Genomic DNA, 13,881 nt, shown 5'->3' with positions numbered 1-13,881 from the left:
GTTCTCACAGATTTTGAGAACAGAACCGTAGAGCTGGCCAGAGAAGACATAGACTGTGTCTGCGTTGACGATAAAGTCAGCACGCACACCCAAGTGAGGATCTGGCACTACACCATGCGACAGACAGCCATACTGTAAATGAATTCTCCTGTTTCAGAGTCACTTGCTATGCACTAATTGCCTCTCCTTTCTTTTGGTAGTCACCTCTGAGAAGCTGCCGCAGGGCATCCGTGCAGCCCCAACAACACCTCGGGTGAGGAACCTGAGGACAGTGCTCACCCACACCCTCCACCAGCACAGAGACACAAACATCGGTGGGGCCTAATTCCGGAATAACCTCAGAGGTCACAATTTTGTTGAGCACAGCAGGCTGAGGCAGGGACATCAGAGATCACCGGCCCTCGGAGGGGTGTTGGAGGCCACAATTCTGTTGAGTCCAAGCCTGATGACACACCTCGGGACTCGGTCCTAAATCAGCTGCCAAAAGGATTTCAGCTGCACTCCTCAGATTGCAACACACAATGGAGGAGCCCATCTGCCTTCAGTCTGATGTAATAACGCTAGCATGCCAACCCACCAAGGTCCACCCTGGTAGGATCATGGTTGTCATAGAGACCTGGGCCCAGGATGTCAGTCCTGCACTGCTGCAGGGGCTGCACTCAATCACTGTAGCTATTGTTGGCATCCATCGATGTCAACACAAAAGGGCTATGGGCTGGCCATGAGGGCACATTGGTTGTGTGTACGAGGAGGCATCTCAATACCAGATGGTCTGACCTCTTCATGCTCAAGAGCTTCACTCCTATATTAGGATTAGGACAAATGCAGTTCAGGATCCCTAACAAACTACTGATGTCAATGTCATTTCGGGTGTGTACCACAGGTGACTGAGTCATCTCTAAGTGTAGTCACAGCAGCGTTATTTCACAAGCTGCTTTGTCCCATGTATTATGTTTCAGTTTCAACATCACTGTAACACATTGTGGAATACTGCCTTGGATCTCCTTGAGGTGGCTTGCCAGATTGAAGGCATGCAACCACTAGGCTACTGAGGATTATGCAAGTTCCCCTAAGTCTTGAAGCGTGCTGTTGAAACTGGGATGCTGAATGGATGTGTGAAGAAGCAGCACTTTCTGATGTCTGATGCTGGGATGCCTTCATCCAGGTCGAACCTCACCTCAGCACAGACACATGCCCTCGAGGCTTGTTCATCCTTCAAAGCATCATGGCAACATGAGGATGCTGTCTAACGATGCATTATCATCTGGGAATTCATGGGTGAAATTAGAGGAATAGCAATGCCGGTGGTCATGCTAGCCCATGATGGAGGAGAGTTGTCCTGGAGGATCCTCAGTGTATCTCGTCATCCTATTTCTGGAATCTGCTGGGAATGAAGGCCTCACAATCATACCTGCCTTGCCTGGCCTGTGCACTGGTCTATTCACCTACATCCTTGGCTTTCACAACTTCATTGCCATTGTCAAAACTTTTGATGAACTCCTCAACAGGGGAGACATGTAGCTCCTCCATCTTATTATCCGTCAACTCCTCCCTCCTTTGTGGTGCCAGGTTGTGTAGTGCACAAGTCACAATGGGCTTGAAACCCTCGAGGGACCCTCTAGGGAGCTCTGCCAGACCTGTCCAGGCACCATAATAACATTTTTAGGATCCTTATGGTGTGTTCCGGGTTGCAACATGAGCCTCGTTATACCTCGTTATACCTTCTCCCAGCAGGTGTGTGAGGCCGTTGCACAGGCATCATGAGCTATGTTCTATGCGGGTAGCCCTTGTCCCCAAGGAGCCAACCCTGTATCCTGTGATCCTTCAAAGATGTCAGGGATCTGAGAGCCACTCAGGATGTACAAGTCGTGGACACTTCCTGGGTACCTAGATCAAACCTGCATAAGTTTTGTTACGGTCGCACACCAGCTGCACATTGGGCGAATTGTAACCGTTCCAGTTGGTATACTGGACTGTCTGTTGCTGGGGGGCTTTTATAACCACAGGAGTACAGTCAGTGGCACCCTGCACCTGTAGGAAATCCAAATTTTTAGCAATGCTCAGTGCTGTTGCATCCTGGCTTGCTTGCTCTCTGATGATTGTGATAAAATTGTGGACATTTAAAAAAAATAACATCTTAAACCTCCTGGCTGCATTTGTGAGTGGACACTCAGGAAATCCTGTAGAGGTCCACAGTGGAGCCCTGGAAGGAGCCACTGGCGTAGAAGTTGAGTGCAACAGTTACTTTCATGCCCACTGACATTGAATGCCCTTCAGGTTCCCTTGGCACAAAATCCTGAATCTGTGACACTGGTTCTTGCTTATTTGCAGATAACACACACAACATTTATACACCCTGGGTCTAGCAGATGACCAATGATGACTCCCTGAGAATCATTATCTGCCTCTGGAGGAAGACCTGCTGCCACTTGGTCTTGAACGTTCTTCTCCCTTTGGTGAGCCAAGCACCACCATCACATTCTTCTCCCCTGCTTACAAGCAATAATGCACACAGTGATAACACCAAGCCACATCTTCCTGATGGTCTCCTCGCTGCAGTATCAGGAAGAAGCCTGCACGAGTCAGCATTTGTTTCCATCAAAGACTCGTCTATGATTGTGGCCTTGAGGCCTTTTACAAATGCCTATGAGTAGTGACCCCTACAGTATTGCCCAGTGCGGGGTGTGCATGAATGTCCACCCCCAACTCCCTGCCCCAGTGCCAAAAGCTTTGGCAATGTGACTAGATGTTCTACTTTCAGCCCAGGCGCTGGGATCACCACTATGGGCATTCCAAGATTGCGCTTTTGGACTAAACATTCAGTGACTACATGAGATTAATTTCACAGTCCTGAAGCTTCTCTTCTGTAAATGGTCCATGGCCACATTTCCAAAGGGGTTTTCAAGCTTGTCCAACAGTTCTGCAGTTCCTTAATACTCTGGTGATCTTGGAGGCTCAAAACGAGAAGTTACAACTAGGGGAACAATCATTGGCACTTCAAAGAATCAGTATTCCATGAATGACCATAATTGCTTCACTTTCCTGATTAATGAGCGAGACTGCACGTAAATTGAACAGCTGCAAACATGTTTCAGCTGTGCCTCTGTCCTCATTTTTGATCAATCATATCAGTTAGCTGTTTTTTAAGCTAGCTAAAATGAACTGGCAAATTAGATTAAGGGATAGGTCAACAGAGGTGCAGTGGCGGATATTTGAGGGGGATATTTCAGAATAGATACATTCCAGCAAGAAATAAAACATTCAAGGGGAGGATCATCATCTGTGGTCAACTAAAAAAAATTAAAGATAGTATCCAAATTAAAGAAAAAGCATCTAATTGCATAAAGAGGGGTGGGTGGCAGGTCAGAAGATTAGACAGAATATAAAAAACACAAAGAATGGCCAAAAGATTAAAAGGAAGGAAAAATTAGAGTGTGAAAGAAAGCTAACTAGAAATAAAAAGACAGATAGTAAGAATTTCTATTGAATTTAAGAAAGAAAAAGGAGTTTAGAAACTGAGCATTTGGTCCTATAGAAAGTAAGTCTGGGGGAATAATAAGGAAAATAAGGAGATGGCAAATTAATTGAAGAAAGGTTGGACAGGCTAAGTTTGTATCCACTGGAGTTTAGAAGATGTCTTGATAGAATCCTCTTGTAGAAGAATCCAGTACGAGGAGCCATTGTTTAAAAATAAGGTGCCACTCATTTACGAACATAGAACATACAGTGCAGAAGGAGGGCATTTGGTCCATCGAGTCTGCACCGATCCACTTAAGCCCACACTTCCGCCCTATACCCGTAACCCAATAACTCCTCCTAACCTTTTTTGGTCACGAAGGGCAAGTTACCATGGCCAATCCACCTAACCTGCATGTCTTTGGACGGTGGGAGGAAACCGGAGCACTCGGAGGAAACCCACGCAGACACAGGGAGAACGTGCAGACTCTGCACAGACAGTGACACAGCAGGGAATCGAACCTGGGACCCTGGCGCTGTGAAGCCACAGTGCTAATCACTTGTGCTACCGTGCTGCTCAAAGGACAGTGATGAAGAGGCATTTTTTCTCTAGGAGTGCTTTGAATCTTTGGAACTTTCTTCATCAAAAGCTGATGGAAGTAGAATCTTTACATATTTTTAAGGCAGAGGTAGATAGATTCTTGATAAGCAAGGGAGTGAAAGGTTATCAGGATTAGGCAGGAATGTGGAGTTGAGGTTACAATCAGATCAGCCATGATCTTATTGAATGACGGAGCAGGCTTGAGGAGCCAAGTGACTATTCCTCCTACTTTAGATATTCACACGTTAATATACAATTATATGGCTATGCCCAAAATTGTGTGCAAATTAACTGCAGGGCAATTGCAGTTTAAAATCTTCCATCAGTCATTAGAACTGGAAATTTTCAGTATCTAGAATAATTAGAACTGATGAATAACTGACTTGTTTAAACAGCTAAGATGCTATTGGCTGCCAAAAAGTACAGGTACTATGACTGGTAACTTCTTCAGCAAGAGGAAGGTAGGACTGTGGTGGAGGCAGTGGAACATAGAGTGATGAGGAAGACGTGAGCTCCTCAAATTTCTTACTGGAGATGAGAGTGCATTGGTGGAGGGAATGCAGGTTTAATGAGATGTTTGCTAGTCAAAAAAAGAATATCTGAGTTATCTTTGCATTCCCAGATGATCCTAAGCAGCTTTGGCAGCGTAGAGCAGGGCTCCATAGTACTTCTTGTGGTGATCTAGTGATGAAAGGCTACATCAGTTGTGCACTATTTGCCTTTAAACCTGCATCCCTTGAATTAAAGGGAGCAGAGAAAGGAGCAGTACCAGGTGATAGGCCAGGGTGAGAGAGAACACCAAGGGTTTATTGTTGACAAGTGCATCAAAGATGGGAGTGAGGAAGTGATTGAGTGGGTGGAAAGCTACATAAGTTTGCAGTGAACAAAGGGCAGGTGATGGTTGGAAGTTTAAATGGGTCATGTGGCAGGTTCTTCCGGCTGTTTAAGCCGGCGGATCTTCTGGTCCTACCAACGGTGCACCCTTCCGTGTGTTTCCTAGCAGCGTGTGGTGGATTCAATGGGCAATCCTATTGACAGCGGCTGGATCAGAAGATCCTTCCACCAGCCAATGTGGGCCACCTCCTGCCGCAAGGAGACATGCGATGGGGAGGCCAGAGAATCTCGTCCATTGGAAGCGACTTGGAGGCCTGTTTTCCCCAGGGGAGGATGCAGGAAAGGGAAGGAAGATATGAGTGGTGAGCAGTACATGGAGTTGATGAGTCATAGTCCTTTGCCTGAAATTGTGACGATGGAAATCAAGGTCCACATGAGATGACATGGTCAAGGGGGTCATATGAATACGGGTAAGTGAGTTTATACGGAGAGAAAGATTAAAGTTGAGGACAGGAAAGAGTAAGATAACTTGATACAGAGTTTGAAATCACCGGGGATGAAAAGTCACAGTGCTGAGGCAGGTAAGAATTGAGGAAATGAATGACAAACTTGGGTGGGGCTTCGCTGAGCATGAGATGTGCATTTAAATTGAAGATTGTTTCAGAGCAAGGTACGATGCTTAGAAATGGAGAAGCTGTTCGAGTAATAAAGCAACAGTTGAAATGAGATTTGGTGAGTAGGACCACAATGCCACCAGTATTGCTGGTGAAGGTAAAAGAATGAAGCTTGGTAGTTTCAATAAGAGAAAAGGTGTCACCCCAAATGCTAAGTTTCCATCAAAGCCCATGACATCAATGAAATCATCCAGAATAGGGTCACGGATATAGTATAATACTCTCGATGGGACTTTCTGTATCCATCGCAGGAAAACCTGCTGCAGGGGATGGGGTTGGGAGGCTGGAAAATTCCAGCCTATATCTGACACACATCAAGACATCAAGGGAACAAGTCTTGTAACCAATCATCGTCTAAACTGTAGAGCAATTTTTATTTGTACAAACCACTTCAGTAGACCTAATTTTAGTGACAGTATTTAGCCTTTGTAGAAGTAACAAGATCAGATGTGGAGACAAAATAATGCTGCTTCATTCCAGTCATTATCACTTTTAATTTTCATTATCGGTTTTCAGCTATCACTCATCAAAAATTGACAATTCCAGGAAGCTCCAAGCAATATGGGAGATCAAAGAAAATCATACTAATCCAACATCAAAAGGTGATCTTTACCTTTGTTGGGGAACATATGACCTGAGAAATGATAGGGTGGGATTCACCGGCCTCCCAGCCACGTGTTTCTTGGCAGCGGAAGGCGGTGCGCCGTTCGCTTGTGGCGATATTACTGCTCCAACTGCTGTCAATGGGAATTCCCAAGAAGACACCCCACGACTCAGGGAAACCCACAGTGGGAATGCGCTGCCGAGGGGACTAGAGAATCTCACAGGCGTGAATGGCCAGAGAATTCAGGCCATAATTCTGTAAGGGTTTTAATGAAAACTAGGACCTTACAATTGTGTTACTTTAGAATATTGAAAAGCTGATCTCAATTACCTTGTTAAATCATTCTGATTTTGATAAAAGAACATAAGGAATAAAAGCAGGCCATGCCTCTTAAGCCTGCTTCATCGTGCTATAAGATCATGGCGATCTTCTCATTCAACTCCATTTTGTATCCCACCACCATATATCCCTTGACTTCCTTTGTCACCAAAGCTCTGTCAATCTCAGTCTCAAATACACCCAATGTCTGAGCATGCACAGTTCTCTTGGATCGAGAATTCTAACAACCGACACTCATTTAAATTAATACATTTCAGTCCCAGGTCAACTCCTTATCCTGAAACTATGGCCTGGTCCTAGACTCTGCAGCCTCTCAGCACCTACCCTGTCAACTCCTCTAAAATGTTATATGTTTCAAAGATATCACCTCTCATTCTTCGATAGACTCAATATACTCAATTTCCTCCCATTGGACAACACTCTCATCGTAGGAATCAATCTAGTGAGCCACATTGCAACCCCTCTGGGGCAAGTATATCCTTCCTTCGGAAGAGACCAAATGGGCAGCACGGTAGCACCAGTGGTTAGCACTGTTGCTTCACAGCTCCTGGGCCCCAGGTTCGATTCTCGGCTTGGGTTACTGTCTGTGCGGAGTCTGCATGTTCTCCCGGTGCCTGCGTGAGCTTCCTCTAGGTACTCCGGTTTCCTCCCACAGCCCAAAGATGTGCAGGTTAGGTGGATTGGCCATGCTAAATTGCCCTTAGTATCCAAAAAAAGGTTAGGTGGGGTTACTGGGTTGCGGGGGTAGGGTGGAGGAGTGGGCTTAAGTAGGGTGCTCTTTCCAAGAACCAGTGCAGACTCGATAGGCCGAATGGCCACCTGCTGCACTGTAAATTCTATGAAATCTGTGCACAGTACCTGAGGTTCGGTCTCACAAAAGCCCTATGTAAATGTAACAAGATATCTTACTCTTGTATTCCAAACACCTTTCAGTACAGGCAAACACACTATTTGCCTTCCTAAATGCTTGGGGTATCTACATGTTAACTTTCTGTTACTTGTGTACAAGATCACTAAAATCCCTCTAAATCCCAACTTTTACTGGTTTCTAACCTTGTAAAAAGAATTTGGCTTTTCTATTCTCCCTAGCAAAGTAAATAATATTTCCAACATCACACCCCCCATTTCCCATCTATTTCCCCACTTACTTAACCTGTCTCTATTCCTTTGTAACCTCTTTGATTATTCTCAGGTTACTTTCCTACCTAGCTTTGATTGGCTGGCAAGCTTGAATACACTTGGTCTGTTTATCTAAGTCATTAATTTTACACTGTAAATAGCTGCAGCTCAAGCTTTGAACTTTAATCTGCCTTATCGACACAGCCAGCCAACCACAAATGACACATTGGCCTTGATCTTCTGGTCTCTAGATCGTTGGAAGCTGGCTGTACCTCAAGATGGACCATGGGACCCCTCAAAAGTCCCAATCCGCTAACTCAGTGGAAATTGCTCAGGAAGTTTGAACTTCTGATGGTCAATTACTCTGCTCCCCAAGACCCTCCGAAAAAGCCTCCAACTATGAGTTAGAGTGGAAGACTTTGGACAGTTCCGACATATTTACCTGAATTGTTACTCAGGAAATATTAGACTGAAAAATCCTAGTCTAACTCCTGTGTAAATATACAACCAATCCACTATTTTCTTGACTACCCCTCGGCCCTTCGACTACACTGCCAAATTCCCCTCAATCCCCCAACCTGACCTGACTGAGCTCTAGGATTTTCCTACAGTCTAATTGAGCATCGCTCTATAAGGTCCAATTTCATTCACTTCCACTCAAAGCTGAATGATTCAATTGTCCTAAAGTTTTCTCAAGCTTGGAACTTTGATACAAATAATTTTTGTGGGGTTTCAAGAAGGCATACATTTGGGAAAATTATGAAAAGAACTGAAAGCGATGTTACCATTTTTATTGCTTGCAGGTAGTTAGGATTTGGAATTTTAGCAGAGTCATTAAGGTTGGTTAAAATTAAATGAGATAGCTGCTTGAAATGAATATTAGAGCATGAGAAGCCAGAAAGATCATGTACGGGAGTAAAAAACTTGATGGTGTGCTTTAGGTTTGCTATGCTATAACATTCCATGCTCCTGTATATTTGTGAGATTTGAAAATGTTTTGAAAAGCATGTCCTTCGTCACTTAGACTGGGTTAATACTTAATAATATTTTGCTTTATGCAGAAAACTCTTTTATATAAAATACATTTTCTAATTTTGGGCTATTCTTAAAAATAAATGTGGTATTATTAAAATGGTGCCAGATGTTACTTGACTTAAAATACACTCTTTACTTCAGGTACAAGAATGGACAGAAGCTGACAACAGATCAGCATTTTAAAATTTCAAACAAGGAAGGCAAACACATTCTTTTCATTGACAAGGTGTCTGATAAAGATGCTGGCATTTATGTTGTACGAGCTAAAAATTCTAATGGTACTGTCAGTTCCAATGCTATCCTTCAAGTACAAGGTAACTGCAGTCTCAGATGTTTCCACACTGATGATATAGATTGGTTCACCTGTCTTGGTTTGTTGTGTACGCTATACATTAGCTTGTTTCTTATGTATATGCTGTTAATTTAACCATTGCAAATATATGTTCCTGCCACCTAGTTGCCTATCACTGTCTGTTCTGTAATATCTGCACTTATCACAACCAAAATTGTTGTGCACTTTTTCTGATAACTTTAGTAACGTGTTTTTATTGCTGACTTGTTCAGGAATTGTTTCTTTCCTGTTGCTCAAAATGAATACATGGAAAATACTAATATAGTTTAATATTTTTCAGTAAAATACCTCTTTAGTAATTGAACAAAGCTAACTCGAATATTGTTTGTAATCAATGACATGAATAAGAATTTAACTGTCCGATTATAGTGATAGAAGTGGAAATGAGTACAAGAACATTATTTACAAAAGACTAAAAAGGATGATGACTTGGATGACCTTTTTTCATTGCTATCTTTAAAATGTTCATCGAGAAACAATTTTGAATTATTTGCAGTCAAGTATGGCTGGCAGTTTTTGCTATTCAACACTTTTGAAATAGAGACATTGCAAAAGCATGTCAATTTTTTTAATGAATGGGTGACTCAGTGGTATGGCATGCTGGCATGCAAGATATGTCTGATATGTCGTGATTCCGTGCATGATTGGTTCCCTGCCTAAGATGTCTATGGGGGCAGGTAACAAGGAGAGACCAGGTGGTTTCCAACAGCGAAAGAGAGAAAATGAGAGGGAAATTGCCCGGGTGAATACACCTGATATTACAACACACTTCCTTGTAGACATGCACAAAGCAGCATTGGCCAAGGTTGGCCCACACTCAGTCACAGAATAGAATTGTAAATCTAGCAGTTCAAATAGATAAGGAAAATAAAAGTATCACACCGTTTTTAAAAAAAATTTGCAGATGAAATGTGCATTTTTATAATAATGTAATTTTGACTACAAATAAGGATTTATTCTGTTTAGCAGATCTCTACTATCCTCAATATTTTCTCTCTGAATCATTTTAAAACTACGATGCCGAATTTTCAAAAATGAATTTTCCAAAATAATTTTATAATTATGGAAACAATGTGTGTTAATAATGAGTTACATTTCACTATATTTTACTTGTACAATTATGCCAACAAATCACAAATTACAATGTATTGATAACACATGACTAATTATATTTGTCTTTCTTCACACTATTATAAACATTTGGAATTACAAATATTTCACTGTTATTACCTACTTTTGATTCTTCTCCATGATACAAATGAAATCCGTACTGCTGGAAGTTGTATGGGTGTAGCAGAACACTGTTGAGTCAAACAGACCAAGAATCAGTGAGGCTGCAGTTGTGTTGACTGAGATGCATGGAACACAATGCCTATTGGACGACTGAACCATTTTGCGGGTCACACTTGGGTCAACCACAAAGGAACATTGTGTACACTTCCCTCCTGGGCTGTTCATTTCTCGGAAAAAATTGGTCAGAGAGTCGATCCTCTCAGTATTTTACTCAAATGTCCAAAGGACCAGCTGAGCAGCTTCTTAATGTGGTTTCATACCAAGAGTCCTGAAACAGCTAGTGTAAGTCTTGCATCACTTATAGAATCATAGATTCATTTTAGTTTGCTTGGAAAGCAAGGACAGATTTGCTTTGAGTTATGCTGTATTTTTCATATTGACGCATAACTGAAACCACACATACAAGTGGCATTAAAACGGCACCCTGAAATATTTGGGATCAATTGAATATGGTTTTTTTAACTTACTGTAATGTGTATTTACAGTAAATTGGAGATTAATCAGATTCACAAAGAGACTTTGTGTAAGGTGGCTCCATTGTACATGTTTTAGAGCAAAACATGTAAAATTTAGTTATGCATTGCTAAATGTTGACAGTTTAAATATAACATTTGTGGTAAACCTGTGGCTGGTGATTCTGCATGATGTCAAGTATATCAGAAGAAATGTAAATTAAATAAAATGCAATATGGAAAAATTATAATTTACTTCAGTTAAAAATGATTGATTAGATCATAGAATATTTTCACAATCACAAACCAAACATAAAACACACCTCCTAAACAAACATCTTTATTATAGCTTACAAGCATCAACTGAAAACCTTTTGGGGCATCAGTGGTAAACATGTGGCCCATGTATTTCAGAGTGAATGGGAGGAATTTTCCCAGGCCCTTTGAAATGAGTTTGGAGGTGGGTGGTGGGGTGTGGAGGCACAGAAGCAAATCTAGTTTTTAAAAAATGCATTGGTCCAGTTTGCCAACAATTCCCCATCCACCACCACCTTTCGCAGCAGTAGGTTAGGTACAATGCTAGCAACCCACATGTCTGTGGCAGGAAGCCAATTAAGGTAGTTTGAGGATCAATTTCACTAATCTTCCCAGCACAAGGCAGTTTTGCCAGTGTTTCAAGGGACCACACTGTGTCAGTACCCTGGCACTCCAAGCAAGTGACTGCCGTTCCTGTTATATTGATAGCCACCTCCATTGTGTTCCTGACATTCCAGCTGCTTTTCCTTCAACAGTGCTCTCACTGGTGGCGCAGCGAAGTCTGCCAGCTGCCCTTGCAGTGGACCATGCAATCAATATCCACCTCCCTGTTCGGGAACTGTCCACCATCACCTGGAAATGGATTCCTAATTGGCTGGCTAACATAAGATCATGCCTGAAGTCTCGCTGCTGTAAATGGGGTCAAGATGCCTAAAAAATGTTTAAGTCTGGAAGATTCAGTCCATTGAGATTGTTGAATAATATAATACTGAAAAAAATAATGAATGTTGAAAAGTTATAATCTGTTTGTCTCTGTCTTTCACTATTGCTCCTCTAAGGTTTAGGGGCTGGTTTAGCACAGGGCTAAATAGCTGCCTTTTAAAGCAGACCAAGTCAGGCCAGCAGCACGGTTCAATTCCCGTACCAGCCTCCCCGAACAGGCGCCGGAATGTGGCGACTAGGGGCTTTTCACAGTAACTTCATTTGAAGCCTACTTGTGACAATAAGTGATTTTCATTTCATTTCAATTTTTCATTCCTCCGAGAGCATCCTACACCACCTCCTACATACCTACACCAAATTATAATGACAGTGGTTCCAAAGAGAAAATAGAGTTCTTCGAGGAGGTCACAAAGATGATTGATGCTGGTAGGGCAGTGGATGTTGTCTATATGGACTTCAGTAAGGACTTTGACAAGGTCCCTCATGGTAGACTAGTACAAAAGGTGAAGTCACACGGGATCAGGGGTGAGCTGGCAAGGTGGATACAGAACTGGTTAGGTCATAGAAGGCAGAGAGTAGCAATGGAAGGATGCTTTTCTTCTGTGTGGCAGAGGCATTGCAGATGGAACATCTACAGCACTCTTATGTGCCATTGATACACAGTTCAATTCTCACTGCAGTACAGGGATTTTGTGATGACAACTGCTGTGTATATCCACAATGACTTTTGTTGACTTGCAGAATCAAACAGTTTTTGTTGTCAAACAGTTGCTGTTGTAGTATGTAGAAGGCTGAGTTGGTGCAGCTGGTCCCATGTTGAATCATTGGTGGCCATTAGAGAGAGTTTCATAGAATTTACAGTGCAGAAGGAGGCCATTCGGCCCATCGAGTCTGCACCAGCTCTTGGAAAGAGCACCCTACCCAAGCCCATATCTCCACCCTATCCCCAGAACCCAGTAACCCCACCTAACACCAAGGGCAATTTTGGACACTAAGGGACAATTTAGCATGGCCAATCCACCTAACCTGCACATCGTTGGACTGTGGGAGGAAACCGGAGCACTCGGAGGAAACCCACGCACACACGGGGAGGACGTGCAGACTCCGCACAGACAGTGACCCAAGCCTGGAATTGAACCTGGGACCCTGGAGCTGTGCTAACCACTACTCTACCGTGCTGCCCCTAAGCTGGCTGTAAAGGTGTGGGAAATGCTCAACATATTCCAGAGTGAAAAAAAAAACATATTCTAGAGTCTCTCCTTCAACATATATGGCAGGTTTGGCTGGCCAAGTGTGGATTGATATGAGTTGATATGAGATATATTTTGGCAACTAGCCAAGTTTCTTGTATGACGGATTGGAGAGATTGAGATTGATTTGCCAATCTGGTGCAGAGTGGGCAATGAACCTGCAGTCAGCCTCAACTGTAGAACATGTATGTCGATTGTGGTCAATTTAATTTTGGCATGGAGGCAATTAAGGTTAAAAGATTTTCCATCCTGGCAGTATGGAATACTCACCAGAGAGCAGTTTAACTTTGCTGTGGTGAATAGCCATTGTCAGGTAGATTGTAAATAGCGTGGGGTCTATCGCTTGACAACTGTCTGAGTTTTGAAAGTGTCTGTTTCAGATCTCCCATTCAAGACACTTGCAGTCATATCATCATGATGCAGTTGCAGGATTGTGATGGAGTTTTGTGGAAATCCAAATCGTTGTAGCACAATCCACAACGCCGCACGATTTACTGGGTCAAGTGTTTTGATCATGTAGATAGAACATACAGTGCAGAAGGAGGCACTTCTTCAATCCCCCTAACCTGTACATCTTTGGACTGTGGGAGGAAACCGGAGCACCCGGAGGAAACCCACGCAGACACGGGGAGAACGTGCAGACTCCGCACAGACAGTGACCCAGAGGGGAATCGAACCTGGGACCCTGGAGCTGTGAAGCCACAGTGCTATCCACTTGTGCTACCGTGCTGCCCACTAATGAAAGCAATGAAGAGTTCTTAGTGTTGTTCTTGACATTTTTCTTTGCTTTTTCTCACAACAAAGACCATGGGCGAAATTCTCCGTTATCGGCGGAAAGTCCGCCGATCGGCGCAAAAAACGGCGCAAATCCCACTTGCGTCACGTCATAAAAAT

General features: G+C 43.0%; 1 protein-coding gene across 4 annotated transcripts in view; it reads left to right on the top strand.

Annotated features, from left to right (window-relative positions):
- The window catches only part of ccdc141 (coiled-coil domain containing 141), a 340,177-nt gene extending 329,188 nt beyond the window's left edge, over positions 1–10,989 (top strand). For 3 of the 4 annotated variants that reach the window (XM_072477265.1, XM_072477274.1, XM_072477256.1), the window contains one exon: positions 8,804–10,989. In XM_072477265.1, the coding sequence (XP_072333366.1) occupies positions 8,804–9,089 (286 nt within the window). In that variant the 3' untranslated portion in view covers positions 9,090–10,989. The remainder of the gene's footprint in view (positions 1–8,803) is intronic. The other variant, XM_072477284.1, reaches the window with a different exon arrangement.
- Positions 10,990–13,881: the final 2,892 nt, after the last annotated feature.

This window comes from Scyliorhinus torazame, chromosome 2 (assembly GCF_047496885.1).
Source record: "Scyliorhinus torazame isolate Kashiwa2021f chromosome 2, sScyTor2.1, whole genome shotgun sequence".
In the NCBI taxonomy this organism is placed as follows: Eukaryota; Metazoa; Chordata; class Chondrichthyes; order Carcharhiniformes; family Scyliorhinidae; genus Scyliorhinus; species Scyliorhinus torazame.
The sequence above is the reverse complement of the archived record's forward strand: the minus strand, read 5'-3'. Positions and strand labels throughout refer to the sequence as shown.